This window comes from Sciurus vulgaris (genome assembly GCF_902686455.1).
Source record: "Sciurus vulgaris genome assembly, chromosome: 1".
NCBI lineage: Eukaryota > Metazoa > Chordata > Mammalia > Rodentia > Sciuridae > Sciurus > Sciurus vulgaris.
In genome coordinates this window covers 118,201,288-118,228,762 of record NC_136461.1, presented here as the reverse complement: position 1 = coordinate 118,228,762, position 27,475 = coordinate 118,201,288, and the positions used below count along the sequence as shown (strand labels likewise).

General features: G+C 41.8%; 1 protein-coding gene across 1 annotated transcript; it reads left to right on the top strand.

Annotated features, from left to right (window-relative positions):
- Nucleotides 1–1,412: 1,412 nt before the first annotated feature.
- On the top strand, nt 1,413–25,033 carry LOC306665068 (Fc receptor-like protein 5; the record flags this gene model as incomplete). Its single annotated transcript, XM_079146311.1, has 13 exons — nt 1,413–1,508; nt 2,365–2,572; nt 5,559–5,840; nt 11,614–11,892; nt 14,094–14,372; nt 14,540–14,818; nt 17,062–17,340; nt 17,787–17,903; nt 18,600–18,627; nt 19,436–19,518; nt 19,718–19,786; nt 22,728–22,759; nt 22,837–25,033. The coding sequence occupies 13 exons, from the start codon at nt 1,413–1,415 to the stop codon at nt 22,924–22,926; spliced, it is 2,121 nt and encodes a 706-aa protein (XP_079002437.1). The 3' UTR covers nt 22,927–25,033.
- Nucleotides 25,034–27,475: the final 2,442 nt, after the last annotated feature.

Genomic DNA, 27,475 nt, shown 5'->3' with positions numbered 1-27,475 from the left:
CCATAAGCTATGGCTGGGCTGACTGGTCTCTGCCCAGCCAGATGGACAGACCTTAGAATACTAGATGCTGGAGCAGAGTGCTTAAGAACAAGAAAATCCAGGGACAAAATGTTGGGGAATAACCCGTTCCAATTTGATGTCCCTAGGAATAGTGGTATGCCCATTCTCACTTTTTCCTAAGTTTACTAAAATTGTATAGGTTTTCAAGCATGACTCTTAACTAATGACCAAATGCTTCCCCTTCATTAACTTGGGTCTGTCTTATGGAAATATATTTAAGTATTAGGAAGGGACACATGGTCTGAGGTGCCCACTTCCCTGAGTGAGCAGGGAATGAAAGTAACAGCATTTCCCATAAATTTACTCCTGTTCCTAAAAAACACAAAATGAAAGTTCTATGACATTTTCTTGTAAACTGAATAAATTCTATTAATATTGCAGTTACAGAAAACAGGAGTTTCTTGGGTCACTAGTTGAAGGATGAACAATTCAGAGAAGGTGGAGAGGGTATTATCCAATACTTAAGGCACAGTAATTTCTAGCAAAGTTTCTCCCCCATCCTCAGGTTCTTCTCTCCAACTGTTCAATTATCTTTCTTTGTTCTTCAAGACCTTAGGATAACTCAAAAGCACTGTCCTAAACTAATATCATTACCAAAAGCCATGCCCATCACAGATTAGCCTGCTTGATGGGACTGTCCTGGTCCCACCTCCTATGTCCACATATCTGACATGCTAGAAAGGCTAAAAAGGGTTTGCTCAAGGGCAAACTTACTGAATATGTCCATAATGTCTCATTTCCAATTAGCTGCTGCTGTCACTGAATCCCCAGGACAATCCCCTTTGATGCCAAGTCTCCCTGCCCCCTGCACACCCTCATCATTTCATTCAGCTGTTTGGGCACCAGATGTCACCTCTGGATGACTGGCCATGTTCTATCAAGGTGTGAGTGGACATGAGAGCAGGGTGAACAGGGTTACCTCTATTCCTGGTCTGGACTCTCCACAAGAACATTAGGAAGTAGATGGCCTCCCTGGCCAAGCGGGGACCACAGTCTCTCCAACTGTCCCCTTCTTCCCAAGGACAGGGTAACCCTACCTCGGGCTAACCTTATGTAGGAAAGCAGCAGATTTTACCCTTTCCATTCTGTGATTCTTCTCTACCCATGAGCACCCCACTGCTAAGAGGCTCACATATGTTTTTATTTATTTATTTATTTATTTTGGAGTTGTTGCCAATGTCCAGATAAACACTGTACCAGCCTTAGAATCCGTGTTTGAAGGACAGAAGCTGAAGCTAATCTGCTCAGTAGACAGGCTCCCAGGGCCCATCACATTCTCCTGGTATAAAAGAGTCAAGCAGAGGAAGGGAACAAAGATTCACGTAGCCTCGGAAGCAGAATTCAGGATCCCCATGGTGAAAGCCAGTGATGCTGGGGACTATTACTGTGAAGTCAATAACAGTCACAGAAGTTTTACCAGCCAACTGGTACCATCGAGCCACGGAAGGGTGAGTTCTGCTGAGTGTCATCGAAGACTGGATTATCAAACTGAACACAGGACTCCTCTGTGAAGACCACAGGCAGTCGGGTGGGAGGGGCCATTGACAACCAATGCTCTGAATAACCTGCCAGGAGTTAGTGAGAGTGTAGCAGGGAAGAGTTAAGGACAGAAGAAGGGACTGAGGGCGGTGGGAACTTTTGGAAACTCTTAGAAATAGAGATTAAGGAAAACTTTCAGTAATTAGGAATATGTCCATATCCTTCATATTTACAAATTCCTTTGCAGTTTAAGTGAAATGTCTCTTAAGAATGAAAATTAAAACAATTAGAATGTTAGAATCAGTACTGGTCTAGGGCACCTTCTCTTGACAAGGTCCCTTGATTTAAGAATCTTCAGGGACTAAGAGATGGTCAGAATGGACACAGGAAGAGGGTATGAGCAGAGAGAGAAGGTCCAAGAGTAATGTGAATCTGGAAGGGAAAATGGTCAAGGTCAGAGCCCTGAGGCCAACCCTAGTGAGTGGCCCCAAGGGCATCATCTCCTCTGTGAAAAGGGTCAGGTCACCTGACAAGGGGAGCAGGGAGGGAAGAGGCCAGGGGTCTGAAGGGAAAGGAATAGGCTGGAGAAGACCAGCATGGAGGACAGGGGAGAGTTGGTAAGAGAGGCCAAGTAGGTTGCTGGACCACCCTGAGGGCCAGTAGAGACTAGGGTCTGGGCATTTGCTCTGGCCACAGATGGAAATCTACAGTTAAGGGACAGAAGTAACTGTTGGCTCATTCTCTCTCCCTCAGCCCCTGTGTCTCGGCCTGTCCTTACCCTCAGTCCTGCTAGGGGTCAAGCTCGTAAGGGAGCCCAGGTGACATTTCGCTGTGAAGTTCAGAGCGGTTCTCCCCGGATCTGGTATCAGTTTTTTTCACGAGAATGTATTACTTCAGGAGATAGGAGCCAGACCATGGAAGGAGAGGTCTGCCAGCATCTCTCTGCCCGCAGAGCATTCTGGGAACTATTACTGCACTGCTGACAATGGCTACGGCCCCCAGCGCAGCGAGGCTGTGAGGCTGTCCATCATCAGTAAGCCTTGGTTTCCTCCATTAACCCACCCCTCTCTCCCTGACCCCTTCAGACATGTGCTCCCACCTCCCAGCATCCTCTGCTTCTTACCTGGGAAAACCTAATGTACTCTCCACTCCCTGGCTCTCCATCCTGCTCCTTGGCAGCCCAGATGCCACCACACCTCTGAATGTGTCACAGCAGTTTTCTCTCTCCTGGCCCCCAACCAGGAGAAACCCAAAATTTTCCCTTTCTCTCTACTTTTCCTGTGGATCCTCAGGGAGGAAAATCAGAAAGTTGTGCTCAGTAGCTATAACGTCAGTTTCCAGAGCACAGAGGTATCTCTTGTTCCTTTACTATCAGACATTTGTTAAAACAGTGTATCAAGCAACATAAGACATAGACAGCAGGACCAATGTTAGTCCAATATGTCCCTCTGGTTGGAGGGTTTTTAAGAGTTGATTGGGCATTGGTGTGAGGAGGCACAGAAGAGAAAGGGTCTGGAAGCAGGTTCCCAGACAGCTTGACCTTTGCTTTTTGGTCTAATGCCCTCAAGGCTCTTAAAGGCAGTTGTCATATAGCTTGAATGGGTTCTGTTAAGACTTGAATCTCAGTTTTGTGCCGTTCACATGACCAAATTCCAGGCCCCATTTTTAGGAAAACAGTCTGATTTGGACCTGTACTGGTGGCAGACAGTCCACTTTTGGTTAAGTCTAGAATCAGCCTCAGTTTGACCTCCTCTAATACAACAGACCCATTCTGGAAGAAAAGGCAGAATCTAGTCCCTCACCTGATAGATGTGCACATTATGAAAGAAAGGACCAGGAAACCCTCTAGAGAGAGCTCACATGGAAGAGATAAAGGAGCTGGGTCCCTGACATTCAGACAAGGAAATTGGAGACAGTGATATCATTATGAAATGCATTTAGAGATGTTTAAAGTGCTATATGGTGGCCCATCTGTTCACCTAATGTTGTACTGACATCTAAAGATACATCAAACTGGACCACATGGACTCATCTTGGGGTCTACAGCAGATGCAGATGAGTCATAGGACAGATGCCAACCGAGGGATAGAAATACCTGGAGGTTGCAGAAGCAAATGGGAGGGCTCATCAGTCTGACTTGGGAGATGAGCAGACTTTTCTTAGGAGAATTATGGGCAATTTGAAAACACCTTATGTGTGAGTTGAGACCTAAGGATAAAAGAGAACATTTTAGGAAAAGAAAGGAAGGGTGGGAGAAGAAACAAGCTGTGTAAAGGCATGTGATAAAGAACCCAGATGTGTGAGGGAGGAAATAGTCAAAGAATGGGCAAGAGGTTGGGTCACACTGGCCGAAGTAGAGAGTAAAGGTTGGGAGAGGCAGGATGAGGATGGGGAGGCAGGTTTGGCCAGCCTCACCTTAGACATTAATAAAGTCTTGGGCTTTATTCAAAAGAGTCATCTGGGATCCATGAAGAGTTTTAATGCTGGAGAAAATCACTCCAGCTGTAGTATGAATAATGAATTGCAGAACAGCCAGTTTAGGAACCAACCAGGAGTAAATACAAAAACCCAAGAAGAGAATGTACTGTTGAACAGACTCCCCAGGCCAGTCTCAGCTGAGGAGAAAGGACACCAAAAAGGACCACAGCTGAGAGAAGAGATGCTAGGAGTGTGTACACTCAGAAACTAAAAAAAGAACTGCTTTAAAGAAAAAGATAGTGGAGCCAATTCAGATGAGGCCAAGCTGAGAGATGATGGAGGATAAGAACCCAATCTCAGGCACTGAATTTAGCCAGAGTCCTATTTAGCAGAACACAGACTATAACCAGAATACCAGGGTTTGAGTGTTGCCTCACCACTTATCACCTGTATGACCATCTCTTTTAGCCTTAGTGTTCTCATCTGTAAAATAAGAACAACTATAGAACTTACCTCAGGGAATTGTTTTCATGATTCATGTCTTCACACATGTAAAAATCTATATATTATATATAACAAATACATATATATGCCAGGCTTATAGTTAAAAGAACTCTATCATAATAGCAAGTATCTTTTGTTATTATGAAGATCATCATTATATTCACAAACATGAAAACCAAACTTTAGTAGATTTGAGGTAAACACCAGTGGTAATAAACAAGAAATGAGTTCAAGGTACAAAAGTGGAACCAGTAGAAGTCTGTCCACAGAAAAGAGGAGAGAGAAAACATTAAATGCAAGCATGGTTGCTATTATGTTGTTTTGTTGTTTTTCTTACATGGAGAGGATTAAACAAGATTAAACAAATCCAAATCATGTTTGGAATAAGCTGATACAGGAAGAGAATTTACATCCAGGATAGAGGCAGGTGGGCATAGGGGTCAAGAAACTGAGGAGAATCCACCTTGGAAAGGCAAGTGTGACAGGTGTCAGAATCAAAATGGAGTCACTTTTGTCAAGCCCTAGGTAAAATAAACAAAGCCAGATTACAAGAAGGAAACTTATGCATGCATGCCCAATAACAAGAACCACAGACTGACTTAAAGGCCCCTCTCCCCTTTGCCTCAGGCTATGTCCATAGTTTACTGAGCCTGTATCCCCCTTGCAGTACTCTGCTAGTCCCACATAAACTTCCTCTCTAGAGAATCTCTCTCTGTTGTTACTTGGATTGACCCAAGGAGTAACTCTTCCAAGGTCACAGGGCAGAGGGGAGGACCTGAGAGCTGATAGGGGTAAAGATGTGGGTCTGGTGGCAGCAAGATAAGAAACTTGTTCCTGAGGGCTTCATCTCTGCAAAAGGGGGTCAGGTCACCTGATATGGGGAGCTGGGAGGGAAGAGACCAGGGATCTGATGGAAAAGGAGTAGACTGGAGAAGACCAGCATGGAGGACAGGGAAAGATGGGGAGAGATGGTGAGGGAGGTTGCTGAAACACCCTGAGGGCCAGTAGAGACTAGAGTCTGGGCATTTGCTCTGGCCATAATGGAAATCTACAGTTAAGAGGCAGAAGTAACTGTTGGCTCATTTTCTCTCCCTCAGCCCCTGTGTCTCGGCCTATCCTCACCCTCAGCACTCCTAAGGGCCAGGTTCTTGAAGGAACCTGGGTGACACTTCACTGTGAAGTCCAGAGAGGTTCTCCCCCCATCCTGTACAAGTTTTATCATGAGTACATCCCCCTGGGGAGCAGCTCAACCCCCTCTGCAGGAGGAGCATCCTTTGGCTTCTCTGTGACCGCAGAGCATTCTGGGAAGTACTACTGCACGGCGGAAAACAGCTTCTCCAGCTCCCAGCGCAGCGAAGCAGTGAGCCTGTCCGTCTTGGGTAAGCCCTGAGTTCCTGCTCAGCCCATCCCTGATCAGATCTCTCTTTCACAGTCCCCTTCACAAGTCTGCGCAAACCTTCCAGTTTCCTATCACAATCAGCCTAGCACCCTTCTTGACTCTCTTCTCAGCAAACCCAGGCCTCAGGGCTCATCCAGCCCTGGCTCAGCCTGACCCCTATGACAACTCAGAGACTCCCCCAGCTTTTGTCAAACATTATTTTCACAAATCATCTCTTTGCGCCCTCTACATTCAGTCCCCAAGTCAATTTTTCTTCATCTGATGGACAGATGCTTCACCTGTTTCTCCATTAACACATACAATTGAGCTGCAAGCACAGTCATAAGGGCAAATACTGGGCAACACCACAATTTCTCCAAAGAAGTCTCAAGCAGCTATAGCTCTCCCTGTAGGTTTGGAGAGGACTGAATGTGAAAGGAAAGGAGAGAATGGCTTCCCAGGAAACTGATCCTGGGTTTTCTGGGGTTTTCTCTCATCTTTATAAAATAAGTATAAATGTAATTGCACTACATTTTTAACTTTTAGTGAAGTATCACATACATTCAGAAAAGTATACACATCGTAAGTATAAACTCCTAGTTCCCCATGTGACCATCAAGAAGGTGTTATTTGGAAAGGAAAATTTGCCTCTGTTTACACTTGGGTGAAAGTACATTTTTCTTTTTAGAGAAGCAGAATGATATAAGAGAAAAATCTTGAGTCTTTTATGTCAGACTATTTTATATCAAAAGAAAACAGAAGCTGCTGGTGTCTCAGGTAGGTGAGGATTTGTTGTAAAGATATCCAAGGAATAAGGGAAACAAGAAAGACCACATAGACAGATTAATGGAAGAACTGAGAGGTCCCTCAGAATAGAATGTACTTCTCAGAAACAGGTTATATTGATACTCACTGAACTGGAAGCTTCCATTGCTCTCTATTCCTAGGACCCCTACTATTTTCATTTTCTATTCTTCATTTTTTTCTCATCCTAAGTGATCTTCACTCCTGTTTCCCTACCCCATGACTTTGATTGACTCAAAGCTTCTGCTTGCCCCAAAACCTACAAACCCAGGCTTCTGCAGATTCACTGCTAGACATGGTCTTAACTAGTCTAACTAGTTGGGTAGCCTAGCCTCTAAGCCTATCCTAGGCCACTGGAAATCCTGTACATGGACTGTTCTTAATCGAACTGTTCATTGCTAGTTCAACAAATTATGGCCAAGTTAGTAATGTGGACTACATGGCACATAATTAAGAAAATAGCTTTTTAGAGAATTATACAAATAGCAGGGGCTATGAGCCAATATCCATGAAAAACACCCTGCTTGGGTTGTCTGGTATAACTATATGTCAGACCTGAGTTCTAGCTCCGGTCATGAAAATGACTGATTCATGATTTGTGCAAAATGTTTAAACTTTCTTTGACTCACTCTTTTCACTTGATTTTGAAAGTTAGGTAGGACAATAATTAGGACCCCATCTAGCCCCAGAATTCTATGATTTGAGTTGGAACAGGAATCCAAAGGCCAGTCATTCATGAATCCCTGGAGGAAAAGAAGAGGGCTGAGAAGCTCTTGTCAAAGCCCTACGCACGATCACCAGACTCCCTTACTGGGAAATGCAGGGGGCAGCGTGATCTTGACAGTCTGGACATCCATCAAAGGGGAGAGTGAGAGGAGATAGCTTCAGGACTTTTGGAAGTAGAAATTAATCAGAGTGATGAAAATTTGGTCTGGTGTAGGCAAATGACTGGAATGGCCAGTGGTCTTATCTTAGGAACACAAGTCCACGTAGAGTTCATTGCTACAGACTGGGAATATTCAGACGTGGGGGAGCAATTATTTCAGGTTATGGGAATCAAGAATAACCAAAGGAAGACATGCTGCAATATAGATTCTTGGGTAAATAGATTACATAAGACTCTTAAATGTCCTGAGACCTGGACTCCAAAGCCAGACCCCCAGCCTTAACGTACCCTCTACCCCATTACAAGGTTTTATTATCTACTCACATTTAACAATATCAAAAACCTCTTAACTTCCTGGTCCTTGTCTGTCTCCCTCAATGCCAACAGGTGCTTCAAGACAACAGCACCTCATCAGTATAGGTCTTCCCTACCTCCCTATGCCTAACAATGTGTGGCACTGGGCATTTGGAACTCAAAGAACAACAGGGTTCTGAGGTGAGATAAGGAAGAGGAGAGCAAGGAGAAAACGCTATCTTTGAAACTTCATATAATAGCAACTGAACAGAAATAAACCTGAATTAGCAAAAAATTGTCTGTGAGCTGAGAAACTTCACTGTGAGCCAGGCAGACCTTTGGTAGAATAATCTGCTTTGTTCAAAGGACCCAAACAGGACACAGATAGACTTTGTGGGAATGTGGTCTGATAAATAAATTTCTGAAAATCTACCAATAGACCTGAGGACACGGAAACATGTACACAGGCAGTATTCTCAAGCGAATGCCAGACTCTGACTATAACTTTATTCATTGAAGGATGAGTTACAAGAGAAAAAAAGAGTCCAATGTAGGAATCTTTGCATAGATGCATTTGAAATTATAAAGGGAAGTCTCTTGGACATACTGATTTCCATTTCTTTGGGTATATACCCAACAGTGGGATTGCTGGATCATATGGTAGTTCTATTTCTAGTTTTTTAAGGAACCTCTGTATGGTTTGCCTTAAAGATTGCATTAATAATTTACATTTCCAGCAACAGTACATGAGAATTTCCTTTTCTCTACTTCCTCACCAGCATGTTATTTTTTGTCTTTTTGGTAAGCCATTCTGTTTTGATTTGCATGTCCTTAATGATTAGTGATATTGAGCATTTTTCCATATATCTATTAGCCATTTTTTTATCTTCTTTTGAAAAATGTCTTTTCATACCATTTTCTGTTTTTAATTTGAGTATTTATTTTCTTCTGTTGAATTCCCTTTCTAATTCTGCCTTTTAATTTCTGGTCAGATGAATAGTTTACAAATATCTTCTCCCATTCTTCAGGTCAATTCTTATTATCTTGATTATTTCCTTTATTCTCTTGATCACTTCAAAAGAAAAATCTCATTTGGGGGTGTGAGACCTGAAACACAGAAGCAAAAAAGCAAAAATAGATAAATAGAGGGCATTTTGTTAAGCAAATTAAGTCAGGCATAGAAAGACAAACACTGCATATTATCATTTATATGTGGAAGCTAAAAAAAAAAAAAAAAAAAAAAACTGGTCTTATAGAAGAATAGAATAGTGATTACCAGAGCCTGGGAAGTGGTGGGGGAGAAGAGGTTTAGTAGGCACAGGGGTGCAGTTGGACGGGGGGAATATTCCTAATATTCTGTGGCACACTGCTAGGGTAACTATGACTGACAACAACTAATTGCCTACTTCAAAATAGCTAGTAGAGAAGATTTTGATGTTCCCAACACAAAGAAATAATAAGTTTTTGAGGTAATGTATAAACTCATTATCCTGATCTGATCATCACACATTATATACATATATCAAAATATCACACAATGCCCCATATATAGATATGATTATTATGTGTCAATTAAAACTAAACAAAAAAAATTTTGGGGGGTGCTGGGCATTGAACCCAGGGCCTTGTGCTTACAAGGCAAGCACTCTACCGACTGAGCTATCTCCCCAGCCCCTAAAAAATTTTTAATGGGAAAGAAAGATGACAATAGTTTTATGAAGAAGAATACATAATGCAATACAATACATACAAAATAACAACAATACATAATGCAAAGAAAAATGTCTCTGTTAGAAAAAAAAAACTAGAGAAAAAAACCTCAACGATGTAATTTTGAAAATTCTGTAAAATGAAGAAAATACGTACATCATCTGTTACATATTATATGTACATCTTATGTACATCATAAGATTATCTTAATGAGGTTATCAGACTTCAAAATTGTGTGTGTGTGTGTGTGTGTGTGTGTGTGTGTGTGTGTGTGTAAGAGAGAAAGAAGAGAGCAGAGGGGAAAGAAGAGGGTAGAGAGAGAGAGATTGGGTTTTTGGAAAAAACAAGCAGTCATCTCAGACAGAAAAATATCAAGTTGGTCCTTGACTTTGCACAATAGTCAATGCTAAAGAGAGAGCCATGGCGTCCAGACTTGGATCTCCAGGAGAGGGATGAGAACTGAGAATTCTATATCAAATTGAAAAGTCATTGTCAAAAATGCAGAAACTCAAGGAATTTAGTGCACATTAAAACTTCTTGGAAAAAAATTACCTCATGATAAAATTCAGACCACCAAGATGTGAATCAACATAAAAGATACATAATGAGGGAAACAGGATATAAAAATGAGGACCGAACCCATGTAGATCAGTGGTTCCCAACCCTGGCTGTACATAGAATCGCCCAGGGACTTGGCAAAACTACCTATTATTAAGCTCCTCTACAAAGAAATTAAATTCAGAATCTCTCAAATAAGGCTTCAGAAACAATATTTTCAGGTGAGAATATTGTACCAACAAGGTTGAAAATCACATATTTAGATATAGAAACAGTGGCCAACCAATTATGAAAACTATGGTTTAAGAATAGAAAATTAAACACTGAGAATGTAAAAAAATGTAATGAAAAATCAGCTAATCAGAAGCAGGAGAGGAAGTAAAAGAACAATTATTTTCTTGTGATCATTTTTATTTCATAATGAGCAACAATGAAGAATCAACTTGACAATTTTAAAAAATTAATGATGCTTCCAAACAAATGATTGTCTGAGGTAATGAACATGTCAGTTGTCCAGATCTGATCATTATACATTGTATACATTATCAAACTATCACTGTACCCCATACTTATGTACAATTACTATATGTCAGTTAAAAATGGGCAAACATTTTTTTAAATTAATAACAGATTTTAAAATTTCCATTTTATAAATCATTTCTGAAAATTTTGAATAATTCATTAATGGGTTAGTGAAGTTTCATAGAAAACCAACTAATAACCTATAGAATCACATCGAAAAGAATGAGTGAATTATTCAAGTAGATTGACTACAGAAAGAAAATAAATAATAAATACAAACCTAACTGATCAAGGTGTGGAAAAACTTCTTTGCCATTAGTGCAAGTGTTAATTGGTCCAACTTCTTTGAAGAACAATTTATCATTACTTAAACTGTTCATATACCTCACCTCACCTCTACTTCTAAGAATTTATCCTAAGAAATACATGCACAAATACACAATGATATATCTACAGGATTATTTAATGCAGTATTATTCAAAAAAATTTTAATTATGACATTCATTCAGAGAGAATTGCTTAAGTGTATTATAGTAAGTCCACACAATGGAATCCTCTGCTGTTGGCAAAACAGGTAATATTTGTACAAAAGTTTACATACATAAAAGAGTTCCACTTTATTGTATATAAAAATTATACCTCAATAAAGTTGGTTCTTTTAAAAGTGAATGTTGCAGATTTTTCAGTAATAGCACAGAAAGATGCTCATGAAATATTGGTAGGGGAAAAAGCATGTTATAAACCAGTGTGTATTGTGATCTGCTGAATGTGATTTTATATTTATTTGTGTTGATATGAGCAAGAGTATTCATATGTAGAAAAGGTTTAGAAAGTTATTACCACAAACTCAACAGAGGAAACTTCTGAAAAATGAAAATAAGAAAAATGATAGAACATTTCATATTTATTTGTATAATTCTCTAAACATTTTTTTTAATTAGGAATAGTTTTAAATTTTTAAAAAGACACTGATGTCAGTATACTTGTTTCCTCTCTTCAGTTCCAGTATCCCGCCCTATCCTGACATGCAGGTCTCCCAGAGCCCAGACTGTGGTGGGGGACGTGATAGAACTTCACTGTGAGACCCTGAGAGGCTCTCCCCCAATCCTGTACAAGTTTTATCATGAAGATGTCATGCTGGAGAGCAGCACGACCCACTCTAGAAGAGGAACATCCTTCAGAGTCTCTCTGACTGCAGAACATTCTGGAAACTATTTCTGTGAGGCCAGCAATGGTGTGCAGACCCAACGCAGTGACACAATGACACTTAGTGTCACAAGTAAGTTGACCCTTCCAACTAGCAGCAGCAAAAGGGACAGACCATCTCCCCACCATCCCCAGTAGGCAAGATTGGAGCTCCATCTCCACAGAACCACCCACTGTGAGCTGCATGGCAGGCCTGCTGTCTGCACAGCTACATGGAGGGCAGGTGCACTTTGGATTTTCATGTTGAGGAATTTGCACCTTCATTCTCTAGCTGTGCTTTTCCTTAGTAGCAATGCTCTGCAACCACTGTTATGAAAACTCACAGATTTCTCCCTAGCTTCTCCTGCCCCTATGCCAGAGCAACTTGGGCTCCCATTCAGGAACTTGCTAGAAAATTTCCCAACCGCAGTCCTGCTTTTTGACATTCCTGCATTCCATTCAGGAGTATCACCAAGTCCCATTTGTCATGAGCTGACCCCTCGTCCCACCCACTTGATCTGACTCCATCTATTGCTCCATCATCGCTATATTTGAGAAATGACTCAACTACCAGGTTGTCTCACATGATCACTGAAGACCTCCATGTATTTAGATACAGTGACCATTTCCATCCACCTTCATTTCATGACTCTAATGACCACATGTCTATGTCTATGTCTATTACCAACACTGCGGCCTGTCCTTCTCCCACATCAGTCATCCACTCCCACATATACACACACTTCCATCTCCAAAATGGCAATTTTAGGCACTTATTATCTCACCATGACCTCCTATCCTTCTATCAACTCCTTCTATCACTACCGTTCTCAGACCTCAACAGAACTCCCAGTTCAACAACACCCCACTCCCTCCCTAATCTGTCAGACAAGAACACCCTTGATTCCTACCATCAAGGTGAGTATTTGTCTCTCTATCCACCCAGCAAACCATCCCTCCTTTCCCTAAGGTGTGGAGAAAATTCTTCTCCCTATGTCAGTGAACATTTTCATTTGATCTCTAGACTCCATCCTTTCATGCATTCTCATTTCATTCATGAAACCAATTATCTCTTTCTCACTTAGCACCTCTCTTTATAGGGTCCTTCCCTATAAAGGAACATGCTACATTTCTCTCTTCTCTAGGAAAACCATCACTTGAACCTACTCCATCCACTGCTCCATCACACCTCCTTCATCCAAATACACAAGACAGAAAACGAGGAGTGTTCCTTGATTCTTCTCCCACTTACCCTTCATAGTCAGTCCTGTTGATTTTATTCCTAAATATTTCCTGGAACTTCTCTATCCCTACTGCCACTATCCTAGTCAGAGCCATCATCATTTCAACTACTTCAGTGACATTTAACTACCTTCAATTTCACTCCTGCCCCCACTACAGTCCCTTTTGCATAATAAGGTCAAAATTCTCATCCCATTGCTTAAAGAAGAAGGATCAAAATCCTCATCGTAGCTTGGGAAGCCCCACCTAGCTCTCCAGCCTTCTCTTAGTGCTGCTCTCACCTATGCCAATCATCTTCCCAACTCAGGACCTTGGCATATACTGTCTATCTGCCCATCCCCTCTTTTCCTCCCTCTTCCCATGGTTAATTTCAAACATCATGAGGAAGCTTTCCCCAGCTGATTGGTACTAAATCCAGTCCCAGTATCAGACATTTCTTAGCACCCTGATCTTTGGTGTCAATTATCAATGTTTTAACTCTAAATTTGTGTTTATGTTTAATTGCTGCCTATCATTTCTTCTAGATTATAGGCTCTGAGAAAAGGGTCTGAGTCTTTCTCACCATTGAACATTCTTTATGTACAGCAGTTCTTGTGACTTATGGATTGCTTATATTGCTTATATTTTGATGAATAAGTATAAAAATGAGCAAATACATTGCAATACTCATTCTCTGTGGCTGCTGTTTCTGAAGCAGCCCAGACTCAATTACATCCCTGGTTATCAATGCAACAGCTCTCTCCTCTCCTTTGTTTTTTATTGAACTGATTTCTCTTTTCTCCCAATCATCTTTGACTTGTCAGATGCCTAGGTGTCAATTTAATCTGTTTTCAGATTCCTCAAATATGTTCGAGTTTGTATATCTAAGTACTCAAACCATATATAATAACTACACAGATGTCATTGTTTTGGGAGGTCTGAAGAAGTTTCTGAGAATGCATGAAAGGTTGAGTTCTGATTCATGTCACAGGTCATTAAAAACTAAGAAAATCATTTTTCTGTGGACGACGATATTGAACCAGAAAGAGCTAATGGATGTTTTTCTTCCCTCAGTTCCTGTGTCCCGCCCTGTCCTCACACTCAGGGCTCCCAGAGAACAGACTGTGGAAGGGGACATGGTTGAACTTTACTGTGAGGCCCTGAGAGGCTCTCCCCCAATCCTGTACAACTTTTATCATGAGGACGTCACCCTGGGGAGCAGCACGGCCCCCTCTGGAGGAGGAATGTCCTTCAGATTCTCTCTGACTGCAAAACATTCTGGAAACTATTTCTGTGAGGCCAGCAATGGTGTGCAGACCCAACGCAGTAACACAATGACACTTAGTGTCACAAGTAAGTCGACCCTTCCAACTAGCAGCAGCAAAAGAGTTCTGATTCCACAGGTTTTTTATGTCACAGGTCATTAAAAACTAAGAAAAGCGTTTTCCTGTTTGAAATGTCTTTAGTGTAGGTGAATATATTGAACCAGAAAGAGCTAATGGTTGTTTTTCTTCCCTCAGTCCCTGTGTCCCGCCCTGTCCTCACACTCAGGGCTCCCAGAGAACAGACTGTGGAAGGGGACATGGTTGAGCTTTACTGCGAGGCCCTGAGAGGTTCTCCCCCGATCCAGTACAAGTTTTATCATGAGGACATCACCCTGGGGAGCAGCACGGCCCCCTCTGGAGGAGGAGCATCCTTCAACCTCTCTCTGACAGCTGAACATTCTGGAAACTACTCCTGTGTGGCTGACAATGCCCTGGAGATCCAGCACAGTGAAGTGGTGACTCTCAATGTCACAGGTGAGCTGGCTCTGCCCACCAGCAGCACAAGCAAGAACTGTCTTTGCCTTCTCTTCTAGCAGTAATGAAGCTGCGGGGCTCCTCAGGGCTGCTTTCTGGTATGGCTTCCCAACATAGTTCCCCCTCTATAGAGCCCCTATTTGAATATCTGGGATTATTCCTGAGATATGGTTTCAGGAACCCCAACTTTTCCGACAGCACAGTTTTTCTTCAATGTGAGCAATACTCCTCATTGAAAATACTGAGAAGACAGTTTTAGAACATAGACAACATTCTGACCTGAAATTATGACATGAAAGAGAAACCAAAGAATTCTGAGGATGGGATTTTCTGCTCCCCAAAATATTGGGCCATTCCTTACCTGGGTTCTTTGCTCATTGACTTCCAAGGAGCCTCTATTCTTGAGTTCACTTCATTACCAGTAATAAAAATTTTATTCACATTCCCTATTAAAATTATATGCTGCCAGGCACTGTGGCACACACTTATAATCCCAGCAGTTTGGGAGGCTGAGGCAGGAGGATTGTGAAAAAAGCTAACCTCAGCAATGACGAGGCACTAAGCAACTCAGTGAGACCCTGTCTCTAAATAAAATACAAAATAGGGCTGGGGATGTGGCTCAGTGGTTGAGTGCCCCTGAGTTCAATTCCTGATGGCCGCCCCCCAGAAAATCATATGCTAACATTAGCACAGACTTTCAAGAGAGACACTCTTTGGTCCTTAAAGGAAGGACGCAGGTGACGGGGGCAGAGGAGGAACAGCAGGATGAATGAAAATAGCCCCCATCAATTAAATTCGTCTATTCTCTGAGCTGTCCTTTGAACCATTGCCATCAAGTATAATAAATATATATATTTTGACATATTATACATACATAGAATAAGTATAACTTGTTCCAATTAGGATCCCATTGTTGTGGTTATACGTGATGTGGAGTTACATTGTTCATGTATTCATATATAAGGATAAAAAAGATATGTCTGATTCGTTCTACTATCTTTTCTATTCCCATCCCCCCTCCCATCCCTTCATTCTCCTTTGTCTAGTCCAGGAAACTTCTAATCTTTCCCTCCCTTGTTAGGGTTAGCATCCACATATCAAAGAGGACATTCGTCTTTGATTTTTTGGAACCAGCTTATTTCACTTAGCATAATGTTCTCTAGTTCCATCCATTTAACTGCAAATTTCATTCTTCTTTATGACTGACTAATATTCCTCTGTGTATATATACCACACTTTTGTATCCATTCATCTATTGTACGGTACCTAGGTTGGTTCCATAACTTGGCTATTGTGAATTTAGCCTCTGTAAACATTGATGTCACTGTGTCACTGTAGTATGCTGATTTTAAGTCCTTTGGATATAAACTGAGGAGTGGGATAACTGGGTCCAATGGTGGTTCCATTCCAAGTTTTCTAAGGAATCTCCACACTGCTTTCCAGAGTGGTTGCACTAATTTGCATTTCTAACATCTATGTACAAGTGAACATAAAGATCTCTTTCTAACTTCTCTTCCTAGTATTACCACCTCTTAACTCTTTCATGAGTATTCATCATGAATATTCCATGAACATTCAGGCATAGAATTTGTTTATCAAAATAGGATCATATTACACATATAGTTATCCAACTTTCATTTTTCACTTAAAATATATCTATACATCTTGGATATCTTTCATTATTGCATTACTTGGTCTCCTAGACTGTTTCTGATCTTTAGCTATTGTAGAAATCCTTGTACAAATAATTTTGACCTGCATGGAGTAAGTATCCCTAAAGGTCCTAGAAGTAGATTTGCTGGGTCCAAGTTTTTAAGTATTTTAAATTTGGTAGATAATGCCAAATTGTCCAAGAAGTGTCTCAAATTTGCCTTCTCACCTGTCAAATAACAAGGTACCTGGTTTTTCCATACCCAGTAGGCATTTAGGCTATGCCAATCAGATATGAAGGAAAAGGAATTGTATTTTATGATTGTTTTTATTTGCATCCATGTAATTAATAATGAAGATCAAAGTCTTTTTGTATTTACTGGCTATTTTAAGCTTTCATCAATTAGTACACTTTTTACATTTTTCTATTGAATATTTCTATACATTAAAAGGTATTTATAGATCAAAGTAATTATCATTTGTTTCAATCTATTTTCAGAGATTGAGATCTGACTCATTTGCTTATACTTTTCCCTTTCTTACAAATAATGTTAGAAGCAAGAAACTTCTATGGGCATTTTGTTTTATCTCAGTTCCAGTGTCCCACCCTGTGCTCACACTCAGGACTCCCAGGGCCCAGGCTGTGGTGGGGGATGAGGTGGAGCTTCACTGTGAGGCCCTGAGAGGGTCTTCCCCAATCCTGTACTGGTTTTATCATGAGGACGTCACCCTGGGGAACAGCTTGGCTCCCTCTGGAGGAGGGGCATCTTTCCACCTCTCCCTGACTGCAGAACATTCTGGAAACTACTCCTGTGAGGCTGACAACGGCCTGGGGGCTCAGCGCAGTGAGGCGGTGACACTTTTCATCACAGGTAAGATTCTTATGCTCAAGCCACAGATGTGAGCCAAAAATTTCCTCCAAGGACCCTCTGATCATTCTTGCCATGCTTTACCAAGAGGGTGCTTCTCAGGTACAAGTACGCTAAGCTGGTAGCTCTGTAAATTGTTACATTCCAAAGCGTTTCTCAAGTGATGGCACTTGGGGGGAAAAAGAGCATCTCTGAACATAGGGTTCGTCAGCTGGCTCTTCTCTCACTGGCCACTCTCCATCCTGACGCTCAGCCCTTGCCTCTAGCATGGCAACAAACTACCTCACAAGACAGGAGCCATGTCCTGAGCCTCACCAGCACCTGCTTGACCTCAGGAACTGGTCATTTAGGCTCATTCTCTCTCCCAGGCCAGGCATTAGCTTCAGGGGTCAGAGCAGCTTAAGGCCACAAGCTTCTCTTTGGGCTCACACATGGTGTCTCCCCCTCAGGGCTCACGGAGAGCAGAAGTGGTCCTGTGGCCTCGGGAATCACTGGGGGGCTGCTGAGTGGGGTGAGCCTTGTGGCCGCAGCACTACTGCTCCACTCCTGGTTCTCAAGGAAAGCAGGTGGGTAGCTCCCTGGCTCACCTTTGCACCATCCATCCCTTCATCTCTCTCAAGCCCACACTGACTACGGGACCATATCCTAGGCTCTCAAAAGCTCCTCCTGTCCCATCCCACAACCCTTCACCTTTCCCATCGGGTCCCTCAAAGCCCTCTTTACCAAATCTGAAATTGCTGAAACAGCCCTATTGGCAGAACCAGCTTTGATGAGAGGTAGCTTATCCAACCTCATAAACAGAAGTGTATCTCCCTCTGTATCCACGAAGACCCCGAAGCAATGGGAAAAGGATGATTTCAACTCTGAGAATCAGAGGCAAAAACAGAGGCCAAATAGGATTTGGTAACTTAGTGATTTTTTATATGTACAGTAATTTTGTAGATGATAAAGTCTATTTTCCTGCCTGCAGCTATTAAACTACCTGCCATTTTTTTTAAAAAAGATCATTCTTTAAAAACTCTAAGTTAAAGGCCTTCTGTTTGTGGACTCCTATTTCACATTATAATCATACCCCTTTGGAGGCCAGGGTCAGTAGTTTAGTAGCGTTAGCCCAATATATCACCTTCCTTGGGAATAGCAAAGAAGGATTCAGACTTGAGTGACAGCAACTCCTGGTAATTTCTAAGTAAGTCTCCTGGGGCTGGGACCCCTGAGAAGTTCTCCTTTTCCTAAATCTAATACCCCTGTGCTTTCTTTTACAGGGCAACAGGCTGCCTCTGACCCCTCCAGGTAGGACCTGGGCTGTGTTTCTATGTAGTTAATGAAATTCCCCCAGGGTATAAAATGGAATTGAACCTGATTATCACCAAGAGCCCAGTTTCTGCTGTATGATGCTGAGATGGGTGGTACCCACTTCATGTTGCCAATTCCGTTGGGATATCTCAAGGCAAATTCCCAGGACCTACTCATCCATCATTTTAACTGTATAGGCCTTCTTCTCACATCAAGTATTAATTACTTTTTATTTATCAACTCACTTCCTTATACAATCACTCTAACAACTCAAGAAGGGGCCGTTGTTTGGATCCTTAAGGCTGACTTCAGTAGCCATGCCATGGCTTACGGACTATCCCTGGGCAAGCCCATGTAGCAGTGGTAGCAGTATCTAAACCATCCAGAGTTCCTAAGACCTTTTCTGATTGCTGATTTCTCTGAGACTGATCTCTCTGAATGTAGAGGTTCTGGAACCTGGTTTGAATTTTGGGTTTTCCCCTTTCTGGTCACATGATCTTGGTAAGTCATTTCACCTTATAAAACCTCCATTTTCTTTTTTACCTGTAGAATGTGGATAAAATAGAACTAATTTAATATTGTTCTAAGCATGGTGCCTATTATATATCCAGTGGCCACAAAGTCTAGAAAAACATATAGTATTAATTTCTCATGATTCATAATATAATACTCACAGACCATTTGTTATATATTTTCTATGATTCCAGACTTGACTGCCAATCTGTGGTAAAAACTCACTGAGAGTGATCACCATAGCCACTTTGTCAAGCTTCCTGGGAAACATCAGTGTTTCTGTATCTTACAGGTGCTCTTCAGGCTCAAACCCCCAAGATCCCACTTACCACAATGTACCAGGATGGGTAGAACTGCAACCAGTATACATGAATGGTGAGGACCAACGGCACCCTGCTTTGGCTGGGCCTAAGGGTTGGTGTGGGAAAGATCTGGGACTGGAGATGAGGAGGAACTACACACAGACCCAGAAGGTTTAGTCCTTCCAGAGAATAAACAGGCTGGGGGAGGAGGAAATTGCTCAAACAAGAGGCAAGTACCTTCACGTCCTCTAACACTTCAACTTTTTTCTAAGTAAATTCTAGAGGAGAAGATGTGGTTTACTCAGAAGTGTGGTGCGTCCAAAAGAAAAACAAACATTCAGGTAAGACCGGAGGAAGCATCTGTTCTGGTCAACCTTCAACTTTGACAGCCTATTATTGCTCAATCTCCTCCGCAGAAGGTCTGGGCCAACCAGATACAGAGTCAGCTGCACCTTACACTAGGTCACTGGGACTTCTTTACTTGTGCCTATATTGTTTGGGGTTAATCCAAACCCATCATATGGTGCTACTTTCTCTGTTCTCAATGGATACCTCAGTGTAACCTAAATAAAATCATCACCTTGGGTGGTCACTTAACCCCTCTGTAAACCCATCTGTAAAATGGAACAGGACTATCTTTCTTAGTTTAGGCTATTATAGCAGAATACTATAGACTGGTTGGCTTACAAAACAGGCATTTGTTGCTTACAGTTCTGGAGGCTGGAAGTCCAAGATTGAGGTGCCAACATAGTCAGTTTCTCCTCTTCCTCTTCCTGGTTTGCAAACAGATGCTTTCTTGCTATATCCCCTCATGATAGACAGATCATCTTTCTTGTGTCTCATTTTCTAAGGGCACCAATCCCATCATGACCTAATGATTCCAAAGGCCCCATCTTCTTCACAATGTGCATTAGTGCTTCAACACATTAATTTGGAAAGGGACACAAATATTCAATCAATAGGACCTTCCTATTAGTTTTCTATTGCTGCTGTGACAAATTACCACAAACTCGGTAGAGTTAAATAATTCAAATGATTATCTTATAGCTCTGTAGGTCAGAAATCTGACACAAGTCTTAGGGGGCTAAAATTAAGGTGTGGGCAAGGCTTCTTACCCTTCTGGAGACTGTAGAGATTAATGTGTCTTGACTTCTCTAGCTTCTAGAGGCCACCCACTTTCCTTGGCTCATGTCGCCTTTTCCATCTTCAAAGCCAGCAGTGTGGCAGCTCTCCAGCCATTATTCCACAGTCAGGTCTCCCTCTGACCACAGCTGGGAAAGGCTCTCTGATTTTAAGTATTCATTATTCTATTGCCCCCAACTGGATTATCTAGAATCTCAAGATTCATAACCTTCACATCTGAAAAGTCCTCTTTTTCATCTAAGGTAACTTAACATAGGTCTAGGGATTGGGGTGTGGACATCTTTGGAGGACATTGTTCTAGCTACTTTACTATCTCATAGGGTTGTTGAGAGGACTACATGAAGAAGTCGATGTGGAAATGGTATTAAATCAGCAGAGTGTGAAGCATCTGTGACCATGGCCCTGTGCTTATGGTCTGGCTGTGTTCTCACCTCTGTAGGTGGCCACAATGAGGGATCCAAGCCTGACTTCCTCCTGCCAAGAACAGGAAAGGAGAGCAAAGTCCTTAGGGGCAGGCTTTTCTTTCTAACTCTGCTTTATAAAAAGTGCTGTGATTTAACCCATGTACTTCCTTCTCTTGTTTGCTAATATCTTTGTATAAGGTCAAGTTTGTGCCCCGCTTGTTGTATTTAATAATACTCCTTTAACACATACTAACCCATTCAAACTTACAACCCTCTTTGAGGTAATCACTGTTATCCCATTTTACAAATAAAGAGACTGAAGCATAGAGAGCTTAAAAGACTTCCCTGAAGTCATACAACTAGTAAATCACCCAAAAATCTGTCTCCAGAACCCAAACACTCAGTGCAGTTCTAGGGAGCCTAATAATCAGCCAGAAGTAGAGAGCCCTTTCTGGAGAATATTATATTTCACTCCAGTATGTAGATAACAAAACAGTAATAGTAATTTCTAACATCTTTTACATGTTGAGCAGTTCTTATGTTCCAGATACAGTTCTAAAGGCATTAAATAAATTTATATATATATGTATATATACATATATATGCATATACATGTGTTTATTATATATATCTTAGATGTAGTATATCTTACATACACATATACATATATTCCTTAGAACTGGGTTATAAAGGGGTACCAATAAATATTATATGTATGTATGTATGTTTATTTCTATTTTTAGATATGACATATATAAAATCTAAGTTACATCTAAGATATATGTGTGTATATATAAATCATCTAACGTATCTAAGATATAGATATATCCCTTAGAACTGGGCTATAATGGGATATAAATAAATATTGTGTAATTAGAGAGAGATCTTAGATATATAAGATCTAAGATATAAGGGGGCTGGGAAGATAGCTCAGTTGGTAGAGTGCTTGCCTTGTAAGCACAAGGCCCTGGGTTCGATCCCCAGCACCCAAAAAAAAAAAAAAAAAAGATCTAAGGTATATATCTAAGATCTAAGATAGATATATTCCTTTGAACTGGGATAAAAATAAATAGTTTATATCTATATATATGTATATACTTATCATATATATAAAAGTATCTTATATATACATCCCTTAGAACTGTACCTATAGTATATATAGATATAGAAAGACAGAACTACAGTATACTTGCACAAAGAAACTGCTCAACACATGATAGATGATAGAAATTATACATATAAAAGCATATGCACAATATATGCATGCATTGTATAAAGGCGTATATCTCTACAATAACCCTATAGGCAGATGATATGCTGATTCCCATCATCTAGACATGGTCACTGAGGCAGGAGAAGTTGAGTGACTTGGCCCAGACCACAGGGGTGGCAGGGCAGACCCAGGGCTCAGTCCCATATAGTCTGGACTCAGAATCTTCTCTCTAAAGCATGTTTCAGACAATGCTCCATAATAGGTAACATGACTCTAAGATCAAGGAACTAATAAGATCAAAGGTAAAGGCCTTCTTTTGAGAGCTTCTGGCAGCTCAGAGTGGGACACAAAGTGTGAGATGATTTTGAGGAGAGGGTTAGTCAGTACTTCAGGGCTAAGGACAGAGTGGAGCAGTTGCTGGCAGGAGAGGACCTAGGATGGAAAGGACTGGCCTTGCAGCACGGGACACAGAGAGGGCCCCAAGTGGGCCTCCATAGCTGAGTACTCCCCTTCTTTCCACAGAGACCTGTGCACACAACCTCAGCATGGATAAGGTGAGTCTCATGACCTGTGTTGCCTCACCCATGGGCCCAACAGCTCTGGTCTTCACCCAAATGTTCTTTCCTCCTAGGACTCCTCTGTTATCTACTCCAAGGTGAAGGGGACATCCATTCCAGCCCCTGGGCCCCAGCAACTGGCCTCCCTGACTCCTCACAGATGAGTTCACACATCTCCCCAACTGCTGTCTCAGCCTCTGAATCCAAGTCTTCTGCATGGGGAAGAAGGAGCATTGAAATGGGAAGATTTAAACCACGCCAAGCCACAGTCAGCAGCTTCTTTGTCAAATACCCATGCTCTCTGTCTGCACAGAGCCCAGAGCCCTGCTGGACTCTCACCTTGGTTTCACCTTGGTTCCTTGGTTACAATTGCCCTGCTGGATTTTTTCTTTTTAATCTAGTGATAAGTTGCTCCCAACCCAGGGTCCACCACATCTCCAGGCTTCCTTAGTGGGCTTCAGCTTTGATGGGTCCTGCCATTACTCAACTCTAGCATGGAGGTACTGCTCTCAGTGAGCACATTTCTCAATTGCTATCAATCTGCTGGGACTATTGCAGTAGCCTGCCAAATGGGAAGCACATGGATGATAGGCGTGATATGGACCTCCTTCTAGTGGGACTGCATTTCATGATTTCAACCTGTCTGAAATTATAAGTTACCTGACTTGAGGATAACTTCTCTCCTGCTCATGTGCTAACATCTATTTATCCAAGTAAGTGAATTTTGCACTCCAGTTCCCCAGTCATTCCCAACTTTCCAGAAGTAACACCATAATGTCAAGTCCAGGATGACCAAGGACACTGATAGAATGCCTATTAGAATATATGCAGATTATAATTTGACTGAATGAACAAATGAACAAATGAGGAAGAAACTATGGGTGATCCAACTGGCATCTGATCCAGCTCCAGCATGTTCCCTAGAAAATTCAAGAGGTACTTCTCTTTCCTCTGAGTAAGAAATAAAAAGAAGGAGCTGGGTTGAGGAATTTGGTTTAGCAAGACAGGGTTTCTCAAACTTTAATGTGCCTGTGGATCACCTGAGGATCTTATGAAATTTCATATTCTGACTCAGTGAGTCTGGGTGTAGCCTGAGATTCTCCATTTGTAACAAATTTCCAGGTGATACTGATGCCACTAGTCCAGGAACCATACTGAGAGTTGAGGTACTGTAGGTCTGGCTGTCTCTATGTAACTCCACAGGGGCCTTTCACTAGGATCACACTGTTTCCTGAGCTATCCTTCAACCAGAGCACCACCAGCTGCTATGGCATACAGAACTTCTCTGCAGCATCTTGGGTTTTATCAGCCACCCTTGGCAGGGGAAGGTGGCCGCCATCCTTGTTTCCCCACACTTTCCCATGAAAAGAATGAATGAACATTCTATGCATGAATATGCCCTCTCCATTTGAATTGGTCAAAGCAGTTCTTTCCCATCTCTGAGCCATGGGATGCTTTGTGCCACTTTAACGATGCTTGTCACACCATCTTTTGATCTCTATCCCCTGTGGATTATACCATGAGATCATTGCTAAGCTCCATCATCCTTAAATAAAATCTTTCCTAGGGCATTCAAAGCTCTCCTACCTACCTCTCCAGGCTTTCCTGTTGCTGTTGCCCTCCAGACCCTGCACCTAGTCAGGAGATGCTCATCTCCACTCCCTAGCTCAGCCCTTTTGCAATTCCTTCTCCTGGAAGGCCTCTCCTGTCACCTCCCTCTACTGGAATCCTGCCCTTTCCCTAAGCCTCACTAATATTCACCCCACAAGTCTCTCCTTTGGTCACCTACAGCACTTTTACAGAGAAAGTTGTAATTACCATTATCAAAGTTGAAACTTAGAGTTTAATTAAGACAACTCTAATTTTGTAGCTAGAAATGGGGAACCAGAAAGTTGGGAAGAAACCAGATGAAGATCACACAACCAGGTAGAAGCACAGCCCAAACTAAATTAAACCCAGGATCCCTGACCCCATATTTTTTCCTCAACATGTCTCTTCTGTTGCAGAGACATGGTGGGGGAGGGTCACTTCTGTTTCTCCAACAACTATGAGAAGCCATAAAAGCAAAGCCCAATTCCAGTTGATGTACACAACCCAGCATGGTGCCTGGCATATAGCTGGTTTTCAATAAACGGTTGTCAAATTGAATTTTGGGTAAGTCCCCCAATGAATACACATCATCTCCACAAACTTATCCATATCCTTACTGACTTACTCTTATTCCAGGGGAATTCAATCCTCAGATCTCAGAATGTTTGGGGATACCAATAAAAGTATTTCTATCAGACCAATCTGTCAGTCTATAGTAAACTTTCTAACTTGTACAAAATCAGCACAACCTACAGGTATCTGAAACATAAGAAAAAAACCAATCAGATGAACCCACAAAATTTGTTTTCTCTCTCTTTCTTCCCTCACTCCTTCCCTCCTTCCCTTTCTTGCTTTTTCCCCTCTCATCTCTTCTTTTTAGCTAAAGTTACACCACTCTCCCAGTCACTCCAGCCAGGAAATACATAGCTGTCTCTAGGTCTCTACACTGAATTGGTCACCCAATCCAATCCATTTTGCTTTGTATCCTAGGCACCTTTTAAATCATATTCTCTCACCACCCTCTCCCACTCCTTGGTACAGGCTCTCATCAACCACCATGAAGACTTGAGACTGTGTCCTTACCTCCAGACTCATTTCCAGCAGCAACATCAGTATAAACTTTCTAAAACTCAGCCTATTGATTCCTCTGCTGAAAATCATTTGTCAGAGAGTTCCAACTTTACTATGGAGCACAAGGCTCTTTCCAGTTTAGTTCCAACCTTAATTTCCATCTTCATCTCCAGTCCTTTCTCACCACCACAGGAACAGGTTCCACATGCTCCTGCCACACACACATATGCACCTGATTTCATGGGGCCATGCCTTCGCACATGCTACATCTTTTCCAGTAACTGTTTCCTCATCAAAATCACTTGTCCTCCAAGACCTAATTCACCTCTCAGGGAAGCTTCACTTTTTTTCTCTGGGTCTCCATAACTTTTGCATCTGTGTTTCTTATATTCCTTATGGAGGAGGGGAGAGAGAAACCCTCCACGATTCTCATATCACCCCAACCCACAGTACAGGACTTGGTAAATCAGATGTTCAAATCTTAATGGATAAATGTGTAGAATGGGACTTCTCCTGTTTTCTCAGAATAACTCCCACAGCCCCAAAGCTGAGTTCAACAGTTAACAATTATCCACCAGGTTCTGAAGAGGAGCTTCTAGACACATTGCATAGGACCAAGAAATGGCACTCCCACCCTTCAGCACTTCCAGTTCCTCAGGCATCCCTTATCAGCTGATGTGTAGAGTTTATTAAGAAATAGTGGGGGAGGAGGTGGTGATCCAGTGAGGGTGCTGGGTGTTGTATCTGCCCTCCTGACCCAACCAGGGGAAAACAAGAGGACTCCTGAATAGCTGCTTAGAGAAATGAAGATAGTACTTCAACAGTCAGCTCAGGAATTCACAGGCCCCTCCTAGAGTGGCCCCAGAGCCCAACCCACTTAGGGAGCTTTTAAGAGATCTTGACACAAGTGCCCTGGAGTTTGGGTATATGAGGAAGGAGCATTTTGTCACCACTCCTGATATCCCCATTCCACCATGTGGAGGGAGCCCGTTAGCACCATACTGCTGACCCCTCTCTGCCTTAGATAAGAAACAGTTACTTAGCTCCCTGAAGGGTTTGGAAAGAGTGTGAGTAGGCATGGACCAGTTGGTCTCTCTCCCTTTGTCTTGGCCAAGGCCAGCCCACAGGAGCGGAGGTTCTCCTCCATCCTCAGTTCCAAAAGACCCTCTTCTGGTTGCAGATATAGCTCAGTGGTAAAGTGCTTGCCTAGCACAGGTGAGGCCCGGGTTATATTCTCAGAACCCCCACCCAAAAATGTTGAAAGGACCCACCTCTATAGATAGGTGCCTGCAAGGCTTCAAACCTTGAGAAATAGAGAAGACTTCAGAACAGCAAAATGCGCAGAAATTACTGAATAATTATTGAATAATAATGATTGAATTCAATAATCCCATATTACCTTCAAAATACTTTTGATAATATTTTAAATACTTTCAAGTAGTTCAGTAAAAATTTTATAATTATGTGCATGCGTGTGAGAATGTGTGTGTGTGTGTGTGTGTGTGTGTGTGTGTTTGTGTGTAGGTGGTGAGAGAGAAAGTAAGAAAAAGTAAATGTGACCTTAAAAGATGACAATAATTGCTGAATATAAAGAAGGGCATAGTGGCAGCTATTCTTTCAATTTTGGGAAGATTTAGAATTTTCTAAAATAAAATATTTAGATGTAGAAGAATGGAGAATATCAGACACTTGGCTTTGAATTAAGAGTCTCGGAGGTGCTGATGGAACCTCACCCTTTCCTATCCCTGAGATTGTGGAAAGAAACTTCTCCTGGCCTAGGCAGTTAGGGACTCCCTGACTGAGACAGAACCAAATGAGACATTTGAGGACAATTACTGGAGTTTTTTTTGTTTTTTTTGTTTTTTTTTTTAACTTAAGATATTTTACTTTAATGTCCTTGGGAATTTAATCTGTAAAACTTCCCTGGGGAATAGCATAATGGAATGAAATTTGTATCAACATCAGAGTACCTTTGTATTGTCACGTTATGATTGGAATACTTAATGATGTCGTTGGATCTCATTGCAGAATCTCTAATAGACTGTTAGGAAA